Below are 21,422 nucleotides of genomic sequence, written 5' to 3' on the forward strand. Positions count from 1 at the left end.
CCCTCAGTTAGTTCAGAGAGACATGGAAGTTGTAAAGCTATGGAGAACGTTGCCCCCCCCCCCCCCCAAAAAAAAAAACATGCTTGGTTTCATGTCATAACAGGAAAAAAAAAAGATTATTTCTCATTGTAGCAAGGTATTTTTCAAGTGATGACATGTTTTTCTTGTTAATATTCTGCACATAATTGACAAAAAAAACAACATATTCTAACAGAAAAATCAAGGTATTTAAGTAAAATAGCAAACATTTCTCATGACAACAAAATCACCTGGTATGTTGTTATGACAAGAACTTCCATATATTCTCATAATGAGAGAATATAAGAGATCCAGTCAAAGCCTAGAGAGGGGTTTCATGACATAACAAAATGAAGTGATGTTGTTAAAAGGGTGTGATTTGGTATTTAATACTAACGATTAAAAAATGATGGCATGAAGAATATCACTCGTTTAAATGATACGAATGCTAATGATATGATAAGTTACCCATAATTATGGACAAGGCCGCTTTTAGTAACAGCTAGCCGCTATGTTTCAGCAACCAGGCTTCATTCGGCCTGCCTCAGCTCCACCTGCACTCCACCTCTTTGCCCATTTTTGGATTAGCCGCGTGTTTGGTGGAGACTACGTTCATGTTTTATACAGTCTGTGGTCCATGTGTCCGGACTGCTACTATCGTTTAGATGTTTTATCATTTTTTATGCGATGAATATTTTGCAGCAGCGTTAATGATTGCCACAGTGGGGAGCTGTTCTTGGTTACAAATTGAATTTAATGTTCAAGAGCAGTGTTCAGTGTTGCTGAATGTTAGTGCTGTAGGTGAGAACGCGTCTGTAGCCAGCTGAGGGTTAAAATAACGAAGACAGTGTGCAGTTTTTGTCTCTGCGGTTTCACACGAGGAACGTCTCTCTCAGGATGTGCCTCTCCGGTTTCTATTTGCGCCTTTATAGAGAGCAGCATCACAGCCGGGCATCAATCCAATTACAGGACTGGAGTTGGCAGATATTGTGAAGCAGTTGGAGAGACGTAAGCACCGGATGACACAGCCTGCACATATATGGCATGAAGTGAAATTGTCAAATTACATGTTGTCACCACTGTAGACCATCCCTGTCCCACATGCAGTAATTAACGTTATACAATGGCTTTTTTCGAGGGATCTAGCTGTGAGCACCCTCTAATTGAAATGTCAGGAGTCTCAAAGCCTCTGCACCCACTCACTTTTTCTCTCCTTTCTAACCTCATGTAAAATAAGGGTTGGATCACCAGTGATCAGAGACATGACCTGTGACATGTGTGGCTAATTTTGCTCGCTTTTCTGCCACTGCCGCATCTCTCAGGCCATAAATAAACAGATACAGTAGGGTGTACATTTGTTCTCCCCTCCTGGACATTATCCATCTCCTGCATTGATTCTGGCTTCCCAGTGGACTGTAAGAGTGTTCATTATGCAAACAGAATCAAATGGATTTTTAAATAGGTTACATCTGCCATGATGGCTAATGGATGTCCATTGTTTTCAGGAATCAATGTTTGTTCAGTGGTTTCAGGACACTTAGCGTGCTTTGAAATTATCCGACACTCCTCTCAATTTCAGATTTTAAGCCATGCTTGTGGCCTGACTGATGGGGATCGTGATGTCTGTATAAATTACAGTTTAATTTTGCTCAAACATTCATGATCCCCAGAGGATGAATCCCACTGACTCCTCCCTCTACTTCCACCAGCACTGGAGTTTCAGTGAACTATTTGACGTTTATTTTGTCAGCATCTACAAGGTAGAGTGGCACAAACTTTGATTCATGATCCCCAGATGATGAATGCTGACTATTTTGATGATCTTCTGACTTTTCCTCTTGCCATCATGCCATTTGTGGTTTTGAGTGAAATATCTCCACTACTGTTGGATGGATTGCCATGAAATTTGGTATTTGGGCCTTTCTCGCTTTTGTTGATCCTCTCATGCCATCAGCAGGTCAAAATTTCATTTTGTCCATCCCTACCATCTACCATCACACTAGCATGGCTGTAATGGTAGATGTGTGCTTTAGCTTACAAAGCCACCTGAAGTGTGAAGGTTTATGGCTTAGGTAAAGTAGCCTATAGTATTTGAAGCAGGACTGTGTTATTTGAAGTTGCCTCCTCCACACTGTGCTCCCAGCGGGTTGTTTAAGAGCCAGACATGATCCCCCCACTTGATCTGTGGACCTGTGGTAAAGGGCAAAGCCTCGGAGACAAACAACTGGCTGGATGAAGAATTGATTCTTGGTTTTAATGTCTGAGTCTTTGAATGTGTCCCATTCATCTAGCATCAATAGCATAGCGATCCTTTGAACAGAGGGACTTTTAAAAGGACTTTTTGTCCACCACTATATATCCATATTTCCAATCCATGTATGAATATATTGTATATCCAAGCAGCATTGTCCTCTTTCAAATTCATGTGACCTAGTAACAGTGGGAGACATCCAGGTCAACACTTAAACACAACAAACCACAACTAAGTTACATAAACATCAAGCTTCTGGTAGGCTGCGATTAAAGAGGGTTCCTTTAATTATTCCTGGCAACTACCCCCCCCAACTGCCTCCCTGCACCCCTCACCCCCCGGCCGCCCTGGTCTCACTTAGACTCCACGTCCGACTGCGGCTCCCCTGTCCTCGGGCTCTGTCACTGAGGGGAAGGAGCCAGGAATTAGGACACACCTCAGTGGGCAGTAGCGGGCCGCCGCCCGGCCCGTGGCGCCTGACTCATCCCATTCTCCTCCACTTTTCATGGGCTGACATTCCCATCAGCCCCTGCTCTTACAGGCAGCTCATTGCTTTGACACGCTGGTGAGTTCTCCAACAAACGAGGAACTTTTACCTCTGACCAAGAAGAGTGGGTGAGTACTTGTGAAGCGCAAATCGCTGCAGGAGGCTGTGACTAAAGGCCCAATAGGATTGTTTGGCAAAATAGAAACAGGCTGACTCACTCTGCCTTTTATGGTATTTGGATTTTGTTTTTGCGGTAAATCCACAGCACTTACATTTTCAAATGTAAAAGACATCTGATGCAGCCTTGTTGGGTTAAAGAGTGTGGCTGCAGCAGATTTGATTCACTCTGTGAAGTGAGGCAAACGCTATTGACCTGAAATGTTTTCCGCTGCAGACCACACACCCTGCTATGGCTCTGCTCCATTTAGAACATTGACTCCCCTCAGCTTTCAATACTGCCAAGTCTGTGGTCCTGTTTTGTAAGTCCTCCGTGGGTCCCAGTTACAGCTGAAGCTGTCACAGGACAGGAGGCTTATTTTAGATCTGCGCTCGAGGTGCCATCCGCCCTGTCATTATGTTCACGGCTGTGAACGAAATGTTTCAGCTTCTAAAAAGGTTTTTCTCGATTTTGTCTTTGTCATAGTCTGAGCTCAGCTGATTCGAAGTTGAATACAAATTGGGTCATTATGGCTGTCAGCAAAATGTTTCACCACGACATATTACAAAATGCTTAAAACTCATAAGGGCATCATCATGTGTATGTTCAGTGCCAACGTTCTGGGTGCCAACACCTGACTTTCATGCAGGAGAGCTGCGTTCACCTCCTGTAACAGACCTGCAATTAAAGCTACTGTGAACTACCAGCAGTAGGGATGTCCAATCAAGTTTTCTTGACTAAATTTAATATTAAGCATCTGCTGATACAGAGTCTGACCTGTGTCTTCTCAAAATACTACCTGGAAATGAAAGAAGATGTATCACAGACACACAAGCCTGACAACACATTAGTTCACCTGACCTGAGACACTGAGCTCTTACCTGAATGCTCCATAATAATCGTGGCCTCTTTGTATTTTGTCAGTCGGGATGTCAGAACTCAGAGTCCCTTGCGACGCAGTGTCCAGATAATTTTCAACAGTCACACACTCTGACTTCCACTCACATACTGTATGTGAATGTTACGCTGGCCCTGCAGGCTGTCATTAAGGAGAGAGGCTGGCTGCGGTGGACAAAACACAATAGACAGGTTTCAAGCTAGTCTGCCATTCAACAGATGAGTTTGGGAATATGCCAAGAAATGTAGCAGGTCTCCAACACAGACAGTGAAAAAGAAGGCCGCAAGCTGAAGCATGCATGTTGAAGCTGCCCTGCAGTTTTCTTGCAAATAATGTTTCTGTTTTTCAGTGTTTCTCACCAAAACACACTGTGTGCATCCGTGATGTCTGACAAATGTGTTGAGTGCATTTGTTACCTTATAGAATACTTTAAAAGCTGATTCCACATCATCATTATCAACATTCTTGTCCATTATTGACAGTAAGGCTGAGGCAAATAAAGATGATAGACCTAAATAAAGACAATTACAATAATAAATAGAACACAGTCAAAAGAAGTGAGTTTGGGTTGTTCTTGAGGTTTTAAAGATTGTACTTAACCATCAGTCCTTTGTAAAGTCATTTTATAGCGTAGATGCCTACATAGAAAAATTCCCCTCACATTTATTTTAACTAGACTCGTAAAAAGCAATTCCAGGGTACAGAAAGTACTTCAGGGATCATTTTGACAACCTTAAGTTGGTGACATCTTTCCCTGCTGTGAACCAAGACTAAAAAACTTTGTGTCCGCCTTAGTCATTTGGAGAATGGGGGGTTGTCCTGCTCCGAAAAAGACACTTTGTTCCCAGTAAATGTAATGTCCCTCTCTCGGTCAGCACTTTAAGCTCCTGTGCTGGTCAGAACAACATCTGATCTAATTTTCTGCTCGCCCAGTCTGCCGTGCATTGTCCCTGCTGCTGGTGTGAATCATAGTTTCAGCTCCCAACAGTTAGAGTGTGAATACATTGTGGTCTGACCCCTTTCTGCTTGATAATAAAAGTCTTTTTTTCATTATAAGCTAGCATTATTTTCCCAAGTGAGTCGTGACTAATTATCTTTATTTAACCTATTCAGGGAAAGGTTGTTCTACGCACTCGCACTGTGATCAGCAACACTTTGCATCACCGTAGTGAACGTGGTAACATCGGGGCATCTTATGATTAATTCTGCCCTCCGAAGACAAACAGCAGTAGCTGTTTAAGGCTTTCAGGCTTAGTTTAAAGCTTTCAGGCTGCCTGACAAACTACATAACAGATGGAAAAGTTGTAATGGCTTCTTTTCATGGCATTTTGAATTATTTCACCCCAATAATCATTGTAATAGAAACCACACCTAAAAACTGCTGATACTGCACTCTTGCACCCTCTGCACTTTGGATAATGTTGACAGAATGCTCTTAAAAACTGCACTATTTGTGTACTTTTGACTGATTTTTCTCTATTTTAACGACTTTGTTAAAGGAAATAACCTTTATTCAAATTATTTACTGCCCAGAGCTGAATTAAATGTCCCTATTTTGCTGTTTAGGCTCAAAAGCTACAATGGCAGCTACTGAGATCTGCTAAGCTAATTAGCTTTACCAGTAGCCTGTCACCTGCAGAGAGCAGCTTCTGCAGTTTGCCTGGCAAATTCACACAAATTACACATTTTTATGTCACATTGTTTCTTGTAGTAAAGCTTAATATCGTCAAGTGTCTTACTCTGTTTAGCATTATTTGCCTGGACCTCTAACATCCATTTGCCATCCTACTTCAGCACTATCAGTTTGTCTACATCACACGTATAATCCGGGGAACAGGAAAGGGATTTTGACTTTTTATAAAATACATGGGGCACGAAGCTCAAGATATATTTCCTATGAGCCAATAGAAGAGGTTTCTGTCTTGACAGGTGTGTGGCTAAATTAGGGGCTGTGGGTGTGTCGGGGGTGGGGTGGAGCGTTATCTTGGAAAGCCATGTGAAGAATCCTAAAATTCAGGTGGTGTGGAATGCTGAGAGCTAGCACAGGCTAAATGTGGGGCTGATTAAACCTCCCTGTCCTGTTCAACACGTAGGCTGCGTTCAGTTAAGGCATAAATACTAATGTATCAGCAGCTGGGCCTCTTGTCTGCTTTCATTTCCTCTCTGCCCATGTGACTGCATTTACACCGGCGTGGACACGCTCCAGTCCTTGTCAGTGCTCAAATGATGAATTGATTAATCGATCAGTCGTCATAATCGATTGACCAGTGGAGCCATTTGTCAACACTTGCTGGTTTGAGGTTCTCAAATGGGAGGATTTATCTTTTCTATGGATCATATCTTTGTAAATGAAATGTCATTTGGGACTGTTAGACGCTCTAAGTTTTTTATAGATGTTAACTTGTGTTTTGGAAAACTGTGATGGCCATTTTTAAAACTTTTTTCTGACATTTATTCTGAACATAACTGACAGACAGATAATAAAAACAATCAGTTGCAGTCTTACTCTGAACAGAGCAGCCTTTAAATATTTAGGCTACCCGTCATTATCATGTGACTCTTCACATCTGCTGATCAATAACACATATTGTGTTTGCTTTTTTCACATGAACCACCTTCGGCGTATTACCACATCACATACTACACCGTGCGTGTGCCTTGACTACAAGCCTGCTCATACTTTCTGGTAACAGTAGGCTACTATGCAGCCCACAGTGCTGCAGCAAGTTAGTGTGTCTGTGCGGGCGCGCTTTTGTGCGCGCGCATGGGGAATCTCCTCCTCGGTCCCACCCCTTCACATCAGTGTTGTGCATGTGGTAAAAAGCTGTGCTGCACCACTCCGTCCACTCAGAGCTCAGCTGAGAGCGCCCAGCATCCTCCAGCCGACGCTCCTCTCTCTAAACTTCCCCTCTCGCCGCTGCTGGAGCAGGAAAACCCCCGAGCCGCTCTTTTGAAGGGAAAGCCTCCCTGTTTCCTTCTGATCTGGCTCTAACGCGTGACATTCAGCGCGCAGCCTGAATTCTTTTTTCCCGATGTGGAGCCTAACATGTTATAATACCAAAATAAGCCGCTGTTTGGACTCGAGGTGGGACGCGGTGTTTGCGTTTTGGATGTGCGGATCTTGGCGCTCTGCGCACCGGCCCAAGCATCCAAAGTGCTAGTAGTGGTGAAAAAAGACTGCAAAGACTTTGAGACAAGGGGACTGAGGAAAGAAACCCCAGCGGCGGAGGAGGAAGGATGGTCCAGAACGTAATTCTGGTGTTTTTCCGCAGGAGACTGAGCCAGAGGCCGGCCGTGGAGGAGCTGGAGAGCCGGAACATCTTGAAGCGTGAGTAGTCCAACCATCGCTGGGCTGCACGAAGCCAAAAATAATGATAGTAACAAACAGTTTATTTTGGCTTTATAGTTCAGGTCTCCGTTTAAAAAAGTGATTTAAGACGACTGTGATATTTCAAAATAAGACGCTCACACTGTTTTATAACATTGTTTGAACTCAGGATTGTTGTGTCGTTTTGGAATATTTCTACAGCCGAAATAATTACAATCGGAATCGGCTTGATTGGCCAATTATGTGTGCACATACAAGGAGTTTGACTCCGGTTTAAACATTGCACCCAGTGTTCTTGCATAGGAAAAAAAAGTAAATACATTAAAAAAAACAAAGATTGAACAACAAGTTTAATAGTGTAAAAATATTAAATTAACAATAGATACAAAAAATTATGAGTATTAACACTGTATACAATGAAATTTACAATGTGCCGAGATTTATGTTATTATTATTATTTATTATTTATGTTATCAATTAGTGGATGACGGGAAAAGATCATCTGTTTTAATAATCAGTTGATAGTTTTAGTCATCGAGCCAAAGCTCCAGAAATTCTCCTGAGAAGCTTCCAACTTCTTAAACATGAGGATGAACTTTTTTTGTTTTACATAATTGTGAAATGAATATCTTTGGAGTCAACTGGAGACGTTACTTTTGGCTGCGGAGTATTTTCTGATATTATGAATGCATTATTTTTTTTTACATATTTGCAGAAGAATGTTCACAGGAGTGGATCTGAACTCCTATTTGAAGCCTTAATGACTTAAACTCCCTGTTGCACTGGCGACAGTGTTTTATTCAGAAGAATAGCTTTGTGGCTGCAGGGAGAAGGCGTCAGATCGTAGCACTTCAGTCTGTGAAATGGGCCGAGCTGTCCTCACAGTACAGGACATTTATGAAACAGCCATGAGAGGAATGAAGTCCCACTTTTGTAGTGGACTGTGTCTTCCAGTGGAGACGGGCCACCTGTGAGCTCTGAGCAGCTGTCTGATTCGTCACTGACCCTGTCTCTCTCTGCACAGGAACATGTGTTCTCGCTGAACACGCCCCTTTGCAACCAGGACACACACACAGGACACAACACATTCATCCCCCCCAGTCTCCGAAACACAAGCTTAAAGCAAACACAAGTGATCGAGTCATGTGTTCCTGCTGTGCTGCGTTCACCCACAGAGTGAAATACACTCAGACTGTGACAGGTGCCAGCCTCGTTCTTAAGCTGCCGGATAGCTCGAAAAAATAGTCGTGAAAAAAGGAGAGAGATTAAAAATAAATGAAGTGATCTCTCTGCCATATCTAATAAAGATAAATCCTGTTAGCGCTCTAATCTGCCCACGTCTCACTCTCTAACTCACATTCAGCACTGATCCGGAGTTAAAGTCAGTCTGAGAGTCCTGTCCTCAGCACAGTTACACACCAACTCATGTAGGAGTATTGATTGTGAAGAGGGTCAGATGTATTAGCTCTGTTAATCACAGACTTCATCACCTGTCCAGCCCCATGATATAAACACTGACAGTGTGTTTGCTTGGCTACAGTGACTGAGCATCTCCAAAAAGCACAGATAGTCCTGATTAAAGTGATTCCCATTTGATCTCCATGGAACTATAGTTGGTGTAATTAAATGATTTTGACTTTTGCTTTTTGGTTACAGTAATTGTCTTTTTTTTGTCAACAGAAAGAAATGACCAGACAGAGCAGGAGGAGAGGAGGGAAATCAAACAGCGGCTCAACAGAAAGGTAGGCGGCTGATCTGAGCACTTTCCTTAGATTCCCTCCCTTTAATATCATCTGAGCCACGCACCAGCCCTCGCAGGGACTGTCAACGAGCCAACACAGAACCTTAATACCCAACCTGCTGTTGTTTTTAATATTTGCTTTCTATCACCGGGCTCGATAAGCCGATGGGCTCACAGCTATCTTTATCTTCCAGCTGAACCAGCGGCCGACGGTGGACGAGCTGCGGGACAGAAAGATCCTCATTCGCTTCAGTGACTATGTGGAAGTGGCCAAAGCTCAGGACTACGACAGACGGGCTGACAAGCCCTGGACCAGGCTGTCAGCTGCAGACAAGGTAGCTAAAAAACCACCTGAGATCAGCAACACTGGCCTTTTATATATTAAAATAGTGCAAGAGTTTGATTCTGTGGCCTGGGTGCGTTCTGGCGTGTTTGGTTGAAAGTGACCCGTGTCAGCATCTCTCCAGGGTTTCTGCAGGTTTTCAAAAGTCTTCAATTCAGTTTCCTGTTAGGAGACATTCCACACTTATGAAACTGAGAGTGCTGCAGGAGGCTGTTTCCTCATTTTCCAGTCAGCACCATCTCACCTACATACTAGCCAGGAAGTGCCTTGTCTCATAATGGGCAAGTGAAGATTTTAGTCAGCCTGTGAATGAACTTCATAAAGTAATCTTTCTTCATTGGTTAATCCGTCCATCCATCTTCTGCCACATGTCCAAGTCCAGGTTGTATTCATTTCTATGATTAAATCATTGCTGAGAAGGACTGAAACCATGTCATATAATTTCATCATACTCTAAGCTCTAATGATGAAACATTAGGTTGCATCACGTGGTATTAAAAAGGTCTTAAAATATGTTCAGTGTAACTTGGTGAACCCTGCAGGAACCCTGTCTGTCTTTGTGTGGGTGAACATGGGTTAATGCCGGCAGTGCTTGAACATCAGCGCCGCCTTTTCTTTGACATTAAACCCATTTAAGATTACATAAACTGCGCCTGAACGACAGATGTTCCTCCATTTTCAAAACATCCTCGTTTGAGCTCCGCCACCTGAGCGACTGCATCGATGTATGAGGGGACACACCTGGGCTTACGCTTGCTGTTGCCTTTGTTCCGCAGGCAGCGATACGGAAGGAGCTGAACGAGTTCAAAAGTAATGAGATGGAAGTTCATTCTTCGAGCAAGCATCTGACAAGGTGGGTTTGAGCGTGAATCATTATCTCCTTTTTGCTTTTTCTGTCTGCTTTATTGTTAGTGGATGATGTCTAGGAGGGTCAGTGTGACATTGTGCAAAGACTCAAAGGTGCATTATCCAACAGTCTCACATCAATGAGTGCACACCCTGCAGTCGGCCTTAAATTTAGCTGCAAGCAGGCCCCTTGAGATGAGAAAGGTGCACCCTTTTTCACCACCTCTCCACTATAATAAATGTCCGCATATATTTAGCTTACGTTTGCCTTATATCGAGACTGTCTTAAGCTAAAAAAAACCTGAATTAGCCGGGGTGGTGCTTACGCAAGACCCCATTTTTGAGGCGAGGCCATTGGCTGCTTTTAAGAGCACTGTCCATTGGGCTAATAATAGAACTTGATTGATGAAACCCTAGCATGTGAATATTTTAGCCCACGCTCACACTGCCCCCTCTTTTCCCCCTTGCAGGTTCCACCGGCCTTAGCAAGGTTTCTTCTGTGAAGAGTTGCTGATGATCTGGTTCTGTCAGTGAAGACCTTGCACGGAGTCTTCCAGCGCCCTGGCCCACAGTCAGTGGGTGTCCTGGTATTTGTGTCCAGCGAACCTTGGAGGCTATGTCTCTAGAAATGGAGCTGCCGGTAGATGGGGACGCATGCAGCAAGCTCCACTTCTGCTCAGAGGAACATGACCTTAACCCTCACTTCACCTTGTCGGAGGAGCAGGAAGAATCAAGGTCATGTACACGCCATAGACAAGCAGAGACTCTTTTTTTGTAAACAGACTGTTTTGAACGACGTACTTTTTGATGCCACAGAGGGGGAACGTGCATGTGACCGAGTCGACCAGTCCCACTCCAGTATCAGTAGTCACATCCCCGAGCTGTGTCTGAGTCTCACCGATTCAGTTGATGATGTTTCATATCAGCAGTGTAAACAGAAACCTTGTCTGTGTATAAGACAAAAATCCCTTTGTAAGCACTATTTATTGTCTGCACAATACAGGTTTTCAATTTGTAACTAACTGTTTGCTTGTCTTGTGTACGGTGGGATGTTGGTGTGTTCTTCAAATCCTATTCCAGCATCATGGCAGAGCAGAGATGTGTGATATTGTAGAGAGAATTAGGCTGATGGCACTCCTGACTACACATCATAAATGGGCCGTAATCTGAGATTTCTCTCACGTGTTTGTGCTTTAGTAAGCAGATAATGAAGTGAAGTTCACCTTCATCAGATCAGGCAGCAGTCAGTTTACAAATGCAGGCAGTGACCTGTTTCTTCTCATCACGCCCAGTGTTGTTCTCTGACAAATGAGAACAGGCATCATTTTAGGGTATTAAGAAGATTAGTAATCCTCTCGTGAAAACAAGCTCACCTGACTGCATTTGTCCAATTTGGAGCCAGTTGTTGATCTGATAAGTATTTGTGCTGCTGCGTCACACTGGCAGAGAAACAAGAATGAGAGAAACAGTCTGACTTACTGTGGTGTGGCGTCAAATTTATCCCTGAGCTTGTTATTCCTACACAAACTGATAAGTACTTAAAATGATAAGTACACTAGGTGCACGTGAGGTCACTGCAAAGCCTCTTTCAGAAGGTAGAAACCTCTTGCCTAATATGAAATTTGAAAAAACAGAAGCAACCCTGGTTCGGTGACGTCCCTGTCCGGCATGGTGAGATCGGCAGCGCGGTTTTTAGCTTCTTTCCTGACATCAGCGTGCATGTGATGTGAGTCACAACGTCCGTCCTGGCGCTTGTGGAGGAGCAGATGGCAGCTCCAGTTTAAATTGTACCAGACTGCGGGACCGCTCGCTGTCCGTAGTAATGACACGAGCCGCTATTGGCTGAGAGCTGCGGGACCCAACGGCGGTCAGTCCGGTCCAGCGCCGGCCAGTAACCTGAGGCGGTGCGTGGGAGGAACAAGGGATGCTCTCATAGGTGTGAGGGGGATGTCCTGCCTTCAGGGTATCCCTCCGATCGATGAAGGCCAACACGCTGAACATATGTTCAGCAGTTTTTAGCCAACTGTAAGCGTGATGACCTTCTGGTTCAAAAATAGGCTTTGGATTATAAATCCCATCATGTTTTGGACCATGCCCTTTTTTCCATATATTCCTGAAAAACACTTTGCCAGTAATTTAGCATCATTGCATAAGAGCAATACACAACGTCACTGTTACTCTCTGAGCACACAGAGCTGTTATTTTCAACCACATGTATGCTTCTACAAATAAGTATTCATATGAGGACATCAGTCACACGCTTGAGGCTAACAATGAACAAATATTACAAGCGACACAGTTCTTTTATTGCAAAACACACAGGCCATAATGATGTGTTAATGATGTAACTGATGATAATGATAATTGCAGGGACTCTTAATGTTGCATCAATTTTTGCATTTCACTCCCAGCCGGTCCCCGGAGCAAACGTCACAGTTGAGCATCATGTTGGCTCCTAATATGGTGGCTTCTTATATAACTACCGGCAAAAAGCACAAGATGACGGCCCCAAATAAAGACACAGCGCTACGAGGCAGCATGGACGTGTGTCCCAACAACAGACCGGCGTGACAGCCAAGACTGCTGAAGAACATCCACACAAACGAGCACCATGCAAGAGCGATGAAACCCAGGCCGCCCTGGAGAACAGAGGGGATGTTTGAGCTAGTCAACTGTAAAAGGCTGAGGGGAAACAAGTGCAGAGGACATACTGAAGACCATTTTTGCAGTTTATTGTGATGCACATGCTTTTATCCACTGCACCTCACATTAGGGACAAGAGACCACAAGTGCAAGAGACCACAGCAAAGGGTTGCCAGGTTATGAAGAGCCCTCTGACAGCCCTGAATACAACACTCATTTGTCTGGGGAGTGTGACTGCAGAATGTCACATGTTGCTTTTCCAAACCGATTGATTATAAATGTTTCTAAAGGCGGATGGAGTTTTGCAGAATGCTCAGTAATGCATTCATAAGCTTTAAAATAAGAGGAAAAATTAGGAAAAATAAACCACATTTATGTTGCATGGATCTCAAATAGTGGGAGGTTTAGAGACAAAGTGGTGGATGGTTACAAACTACATTTGCTTGTACTTCACTTGAGTGTTTCCATGTTAGGTTTCTTCTCACTTTTTCTTTCCTGTTTCAAAGGTAACTGCTACTTTTTAGTCCGCTGCATTTATTTGACAGCTATAGTTTCTAGTTATGATACTTTGCAGATTAAGATTTTGCATAATAAACATATCACCATCTTCTAAAATGTGATGCATTGTTACAGATCAAACACCAACAATGTTAACATTATTTTTACGTGTTTATGCATCAAATCTAATAACGTGTGACAGGACATTCTATTGAATGCATTGCTTGTATTAGAGTATTTATACATTGTTGCAGGGCTACTTTTACTTATAGAATCTGAAAACTTCCACCACCTTTAGTGATAAAAATCAAATACACCTACACATCTACTGCATGTTGAATGAAACATGGAGGATCTTCAGCAATGGTGCCATCTAGTGTCCCATCAGTGCCACACCTGACTGCTTCAAATGACAGATCTGTCAGCATTCCTGGAGTGACTGGTTGGAGTTGCACTTCAGTTACCAATGTGCATGCACATTTTATGGCAAGTGTTCCTAAATCATAAATTATAATTATAGTCAGTCACATGCGCTCTTAAGGACAACATTTTTGTTGTTGTTTATCGAGAGATCATAATGGAAAATACTGCATAGGCCTGACTTACACAAATCATTAATAATAACTGCAGGGAGGATAACTGAAGTTTAGTTGTATTTAAGGACCTGTTTAAGAGTTATTGCAGAATATTTTTCATGTGTTTTTATTTTTGTTCATCACGGCGTGTGCCTTTACTCACTGCATTATGGATTAAGGCTCAGTAATGTTGTGGGTTTCCAGATAGCGGCTATCATGTTTAAAGCACGCTAACAGCTTCAGTGACTAAAGCAGATGGAAGAATGCCCTCCTATGAGCCAATCGCTGCAGCCTGCCAGAAAGTTCTCTGGAATCTGGCCTCTTATATCAGTGGAAACTTTTTAGTGAAAGGTCAGTGCGGTCGGGGATCTAAGGGAGCTGGTCACAGTGCAGCAGAGAGGGTCCCACTGCTCCCTGTAATCCTCCTCTAAAAACAAAACAAGCTCCAGAAGAATGAGGTCAAGCCCTGTTGATCATAGCAGAAGTACGCAGTAACAACAAACAAGCTGCTCGGGTCGCCAGCAGATCATTAAGTCCTCTCCATTTGGGTGAAATCAGCAAAGAATATGGATTTGTAACCTTGTGCATATTCTGTGTTAAGATACCACAATACTGTCTGTCTAACTCAGACTGTCAATCATTAAATGGGGTCACCAGACTTGCTAAAGTGCAAAATGAACAAATTCTTTGGTAGGTCTGTACAGAGGTGGCAGGGACTTAATCTAAATAAAAGCCCAGCAGGAATGCAGGAATCCCTCCAGGACTTGAAGCAGTCTGGAGTATTTTAAAGGGGCACTCCGCCCATTTTACACAGGAAGATCAGTTTACCCTAACAGAGGAGAAGCCTCAACTCTGGCAACTTCTGAGTGCATTATGGGAAATGTAGGATCCTGTGTTACTGGAGCTTGACCCCTTACTAAACTCATGACATCTCTCTTTAAGGGTGAGGTGACTCTGAGCAGATGTTGAGCTATGCAGATGTTTTCACTGTACCCATACCAATGTATTATAACAAACCATAATCATCAATTAGAAGCTGTTTTGTAATGCAGACTAGTTTTTATGAAGAACCATTGTATGAAATACAAGAAAAAAAAACGAATTTTAGTACAATGTCTCAGGTTTCATTACATCCCTTTATGACTCTCTGTAAATCCTTCTTCTCTTTGACATATTTGGTACAAATCAAAAAGGAAGCAGTTTTTTTTTCACTGATGTATTCCTGTTCATTTTAGTTTTTCCTGGTTAGAGCATATTCTAATCCAAGGATTAAGAAAAATTCAAATCCTTTACGTAAGTAAAGATAACATTACTGCACTGTAATATTTTATTACAAGAAAATCTCCTGCATTCAAAATGTAATTTAAGAAGAAGTGTAGAAGTATTATCAGCTAAATGTCCTTACAGCAAATGTGCATTAAAACATTTTAACATTGGAGTGGTTTAGTGAAGTTCATTCTAACTACCTTATACATTTTTGGGTTCTTTATTACTCAACAGTACAAATTTTATAAACTGCTCATATATTTTGCGTGTCAAATTATAGCTGTCTGTAACTATAGCTGTCAGACAAAGCAGTGAGTAAATGTATTTAGTTACATTCCATCACTTGTTAAGTAAAAAGAAAACTAAGTAACAGTTCCTGTTGTGCAGGTGTTCCAGCTCCCCCGTGTGGACACTCAGGTAAAATGCAGCATGCTGTCCTCACACTCCCTCGGCACAGTCACCTTGTAGCTGTGGCACGACAGTTTGTAATTGTGTCCATTGTTGTTGTCCCAGTAAGTAGATCCTTTTACATGGTAGCAGATGGCAAACTCTAAAATGGCTCCTGGCTCCAAAATGAAGGGTGGGACAGGCAAACGAAATCTGAAGACATCTGTCTCTGGAGCTTCACACTCGGCACGGTACCCGCTTGATACCCAGGATGCTGTTGTTTGTGTGAGTGTTCTCCAGTTGGTGAAAGAGTAGTGCACTGTGACCTCTTTCTCATAGGCTAAATTAAGCACTTGTATGGTGCCTGTTATCCCCTGCTCTGAACACAGGACCTGCTCCAGACACACACTCTGAGTGCAGAGACGCTTCAGGAAGTCTGGCTGAGCTCCCATATTCTCAGGGAAACATGGTTTAAAGTAAGGCAGGGACAGCTCCAATGACTTCCCATATGCCAGTTCAGAGCTCATCAGCAGTCTGAACATGACATGGTGGGGTATCAGGGGGTGCTCTTGAACCTTGAAGACTTTAACTTCCTCTAACTCGAGGCCCAGTGAGTCCACGAAGCGAACCTGCAGGCTCCTAAGTTCCTTCTTCCTCTCTGCTGATGAAGGAAGAGACTGAGCGCGTCTCCTCATGATCGCCTTGGTTGGAGGATCACTCGACAAGCTGTGCTTTAAGCTGAGTTCCTTCACTGGGGGAGCTCTGGGACCTGGGGGGCGGATCCGGACTGGGGCTTTGGGAGGCTGAGGCTTGGGATCATAAATGTCCCGAAGGCGGATGGTGGTGCTTTTAGTGGTGGATCCATTACTGGAGCCACTGATGAACTGAGGCTGGGTCCCACTCCGCTCGCCAGAACCTCTCTGCTGCCTTTTCTCACAAGCCCCGGCCATGCTCGTCACATTAAACACACCTTGAGAAACAGACCAACCAGTGCATAATCTAATCAAACTGTACATGCAAATATCCTGCACACTCACTTTCTAAGCAAAACTGCAATTATTTGACAAGACCATCAGTCAAACACTTCAAATCCAAAACAGTGCAACGTTGCTGCATGCTGAACATGTTCAAGAGTGACCAAACCTTGTGTGCTCTGTTGTTGAGCTGCCCTCTTGCACTGACCTTGTTCCCTGTCTGCAAGTAAAGCTGCTACTGACCCAACTGCCACCAGATGACAGACAAGAGCCTGCCATTGCCAGCAGTGCCAGGAGCACTCTGCAGGAAACCAAACACAACATCTAAAGCAAAAAACAAAAAGAATCTGTCACAAGCCACCATCAGCAGGTGATCTAGATCTTAAGAAGACTTCATAAATAACACATGAAGCCAGAAGTCCGTCGCTGCAACGAAAACCAGACCCGCTGAGTTAACCCCCACCGGAGCTCAGCCCTTGACATATAACATGAGACCGTCAGCGGGGATGGGAGGTGTAGGGTGAATATTTATAGCAGGTAGTAGTGGGCAGTGCCTGTTACTGACATGAAAGCTGCTGTCAGACCTCAAACTTTTAATTTACAGATTCCTGTAAATTGACTTTGAAGACTTTGTGTTGCAGGGAAGCGCTCACATATTGATATGTACTGAGATATAAAGCACTAATTGAAAGATTTTGACTTAATATCCCATAGGTATCTCATATTATTTGATTTGGGCTTCGATAACCTGCTGTGTAGCCTCATACCTTCCCAGCACCAACCAGAGAGTGAAGAGGGCTAAAAGGAGAGAAAAGTGTTGGATTTATTGGGTTGTGGTGAAGAAGTGGCAAATGAAAATGACATTATACAACTTCTCTTACCTCCTGTCTTCTCTTGACACAGTCGGTTTGTTCATGTTTTAACATTAGCATGAGTCCTGTTATTATAACATTAGCTCAGAGCTAACTGTAGTTACGCTCTTTGCTCCACTTGTATTGAATTACTTCAGTTAATCATGAGAAGTGATTTGAAACTGCCCATTTGGGTCTTGACTTGAATCACTGAGGTGCTGCTCTTGAAGGCCATTTCTCTCTTTTTATGTTAGCCATGGTTTGGTCACAGCAATGTTCTGGTTAAAAAAAAAAAAAGGGGGGGGATGTTATAACATAGAAGTGGAATGGAGTATGTGTATGCCTGTCACTCTCAATTAATCTGTGTTTGATTGGAGCGCATTAAGCATGTGTCTCTACAGTGATAAAAGTTTAACCTACATGTTTATTTAAATCAGTCAGAAGCATGAGAAAGAGTGAAGGGAGCCCAGAGATGGAGCCCAGAGGAAGAGATGGCAGAGAGCAGAGGAAACTCAGCGACAAAGACAAAGAGGATGGACGTGACACAGAGCTGTGTGCCACAGGGATGAAGAGAGGGAGAAGGGTGGACCAGTTCCTGCTGCAATTCTGTGTTTTAAATAAATTCAGTGTGTAGCAAACTGTGTGTGTGAATTGTTATTGATGTATAAATTAATGAATGTAAGGGTTAAAACTGTGAAACAGGAGCATTCAGTAATTCATTTTAAATCTGTCTAAATGATTAAATAGTGTTTAGCTGGTGTTACAGGTCCTCTATCATCCTGGTCATATTTTTCAGAGCAGAATTTGTGTTTTGTGGCGAGTTGAGACGTCTTGAGGTCTTAATACTGATAAAAATGTTGGATCAGTGGTGAAAAGTAGCTCATTCTGTAAAAAAATGAAATATTTAAATTCATACTAATGAATTGAACTGTTATCAGTAATCGAAAAGATAACAGCATCTGTATGTGATGTTAAGTATGTGAGTGACCATGGGGGTAGAGGGGGTAGCGGGGCAGGGCAGGCTGACAGGCTGAAAAGACAAACAATATCAGGCTCTTCCAGCTGGCAGCACTTGGCTTTGAATGAGCACAGAAAGTTGGCAGCTGTGCAGACCAGACGTGAGTCTCAGCAGCAGTAGCCGTCCTGACAGGATGGAGGAGAAGCTCCACACTCCCTCCAGAGAGTCATCCAGGGTGATCGGCCTCCAGGTGCTGCCGTCGTACCTGCTGGCCGGGCTGGGCATGGTGACAGCCGGCATGCTGCTGGACCAGGTGCAGGTCAGTGATGGTTGAATAACACGGCTCAGTGTCAAAGTCAAAAACATGGAAATGTTGGATTTAGTTATTTCATTACATTAATCTCAGTGTATCTGATGCATAAGAGTCTGACTAGAAAAGGCTTGTAATAACAGGAATATGATCAGATAATTACGCCACCTGGAAGTAAAACTGCTGACAAAGTAACCACATGTGTCCACCCATGGGGAGGGTTTGGTCACAGTGACCTAATAGGGCTACAAAGTGACTTTGACCCATGGGAAAAATTAACAGGCCTTGGCAATAAGGTACAGCTACACATGAATTTACTAGTTAATTTAGAAGAAGAACGCAACTAACAAAAAAAAAAAATCATCATTTATATTTTCATAATAGAACATTTAACTCTTTACTAATTTATCCAGTTAAGCTCACGTCCTCCCTGACCTCACGTCTGCAAGCTTACTTTTTAGTTTGTGTTATTGGGTTGCAAGACGTCACATTTACGTAATGTATCATGCCAGGTTTAAAATCTAGCAACATGTTCTTTGTTGTACTTTCTAATACAAGCTGGTTGACATCACATGCTGGACAAACTAACATACACTATATTGCCAAAAGTATTCACTCACCCATCCAAATAGTTGAAATCAGGTGTCCCAATAACTTCCATGGTCACAGGTGTATAAATCAAGCACCAAGGCATGCAGGCTGTTTCTACAAACATTTGTGAAAGACTGGGTCGCTCTCAGGAGCTCAGTGAATTCCAGCGTGGGACTGTGACAGGATGCCACCTTTGCAACAAGCCCAGTCCCGAGTTTGTGTTGTAAATTTCCAGCATTGTTACCAGCTCCTGAATATTCCACAGTCAACTGTCAGGGGTATTATAACAAAGTGGAAATGACAGCAACTCGTGGTTGCTGTGTATAGTGGTATGCTACGTGGAGCAGAGGCGCATAGTGCGCAGAGGTCGCCAACTTTCTGCAGAGCCAATCGCTACAGACCTCCAAACTTCATGTGGCAGCTGCATCCAGGCCATACGTCACCAAGTGCAATGCAAAGCGTCGGACTCAGTCTGTTCTCTGGAGTGACGAATCATACTTCACCATCTGGTGATCTGATGGACGAGGCTGGGTTTGGCGGTTGCCAGAGGAACAGTACTTGTCTGACTGCATTGTGCCAAGTGTAAAGTTTGGTGGAGGGGGGGGATTATGGTGTGGGGTTGTTTTTCAGGAGCTGGGCTTGGCCTCTGGAACTCAGAGGCAAAGCAGATTTTGGACAATTCCATGCTCCCAATTTTGTGGGAACACTTTAGGGAGAGTTTAGGGATGGCCCCTTCCTGTTCCAACATGACTGTGCACCATTGCACGAACAAGGCCCATAAAGACATGGACGAGAGAGTTTGGTGTGGATGAACTTGGCTGGCCTGCACAGAGTCTTGACCTCAACCTGATAGAACACCTTTGGAATGAATTAGAATGGAGACTGAGAGCCAGGCCTTCTAATCCCACATCAGTGTGTGACCTCACAAATGCACTTCTGGACGAATGGTCAGACATTCCCAGAAACACACTCCTAAACCTTGCGGAAAGCCTTCCCAGAAGAGTTGAGGCTGTTATGGCTGCAAAGGGTGGCTGACGTATGGATTAAGAATGGGATGTCACTCAAGTTCATATGCGAGTCAAGGCAGGTGAGCCAATACTTTTGGCAATATAGTGTATGTTAGCCTTATAAAGCATGTGAAACAGACATCCTGCACATCCTCTGGAACAAACCTGAAAACAACCTCTTTTGTGTTATTGTCAGTGTTTGAGTTAAGTGAATTATGTGTGCCTAAACTTCTATTGCCCTCTGAATGTGTACATGAAAAATAGAAATTAAAAAACATATTTTTCAGTATTTCTTAACTTCTTCCTGCTCAGGACAAAAAGCAATTATACAGTTATTGACAAACACAAAATAACCATCTACAACAAGGCCATTATTAACAGCACAAGTCGAATGCTATTTATTTTTTTCATATGTTGCTAATGTTAAAATGCTAATAGTATTATTTAGATAAAGATATATCTGTTACTGTTGATTATTCAAACATTTCATTCTCTGTGTGGCTTTCTTGATTTTTTTTGGCAGAGTTTTTACACAGAATTGCACAGAAAAAATGTTGCAACATGATAACCATTCATAAAATGACCATTTTCATTAGCTTTAGAAAAACTACCATAATATACAATGATATAACCTTTGTTAACACACACAAAAGACAACACTTACATTCTAGTTTTCCAATGTTTAATATATTTGAATATTTGCAATTGGCCATTTATTTTTTCATTCATATTTTTATCAGAATCATTATTGTTTTTGTCGGTTTACTGGGACAGATATTTGGTTCACATGTGAATACTGGGTGCCATTTGTCCCCCCAATATATATTATAGTTATAACCCCGGGCTCCATTATTTCTAATGGAAAGTGAGATGGTAAGGAACTGGAATCAAAAGGCGATCACTCCTCCTTTTTTGTTATGTCTCATTCACCTCCATAGAGAGCTTCAGTGAATCGTCACCGACACTGAGACGTGTCGACAGAAGCTGAAGCCACTGCTCCCAGATTTGGACAGACGCCAATGCAAGAATATATGTAAAGTAATGACAGGTTCAGGAATTACGAAAGGCTGTAAAGGTTACTAGTGATGTCTGTGGTGGAGTTCAGATTCTACCTGGAAACCTTGAGGCCGGTCTTTCTAGCTGCTGATTTTTAACTTGTTACTTTTTCAACAAAAGCTGATCTTCAAGAAGATGAAAGACGATTCATCTTGTCCCACTGGGTGATTTGACTCCTCTGTGTGTGTACAAACACCATAAACCTTCAGTTAAGAATACTGAGCAGCTGTTGCTTCA

General features: G+C 42.9%; 2 protein-coding genes across 2 annotated transcripts in view; one reads left to right on the top strand and one right to left on the bottom strand.

Moving 5' to 3' along the window:
• phactr3b (phosphatase and actin regulator 3b) overlaps window positions 1–11,040 on the top strand; it is a 44,041-nt gene extending 33,001 nt beyond the window's left edge. The window contains exons 9-13 of the mRNA XM_041959509.1: window positions 7,084–7,139; window positions 8,820–8,881; window positions 9,075–9,215; window positions 10,000–10,076; window positions 10,540–11,040. Of these exons, the coding sequence (XP_041815443.1) occupies window positions 7,084–7,139; window positions 8,820–8,881; window positions 9,075–9,215; window positions 10,000–10,076; window positions 10,540–10,555 (352 nt within the window). The 3' untranslated portion in view covers window positions 10,556–11,040. The remainder of the gene's footprint in view (window positions 1–7,083; window positions 7,140–8,819; window positions 8,882–9,074; window positions 9,216–9,999; window positions 10,077–10,539) is intronic.
• A 4,305-nt stretch (window positions 11,041–15,345) lies between these two features.
• ppp1r3db (protein phosphatase 1, regulatory subunit 3Db) lies at window positions 15,346–16,702 on the bottom strand. The gene is made up of 2 exons (XM_041961440.1): window positions 16,621–16,702; window positions 15,346–16,408 (listed from the first exon to the last, which is right to left on the bottom strand). The coding sequence occupies exon 2, from the start codon at window positions 16,386–16,388 to the stop codon at window positions 15,465–15,467; it is 924 nt and encodes a 307-aa protein (XP_041817374.1). The 5' UTR covers window positions 16,389–16,408; window positions 16,621–16,702; the 3' UTR covers window positions 15,346–15,464.
• Window positions 16,703–21,422: the final 4,720 nt, after the last annotated feature.

This window comes from Chelmon rostratus, chromosome 2, assembly GCF_017976325.1.
Source record: "Chelmon rostratus isolate fCheRos1 chromosome 2, fCheRos1.pri, whole genome shotgun sequence".
NCBI classification, from domain to species: Eukaryota; Metazoa; Chordata; class Actinopteri; order Chaetodontiformes; family Chaetodontidae; genus Chelmon; species Chelmon rostratus.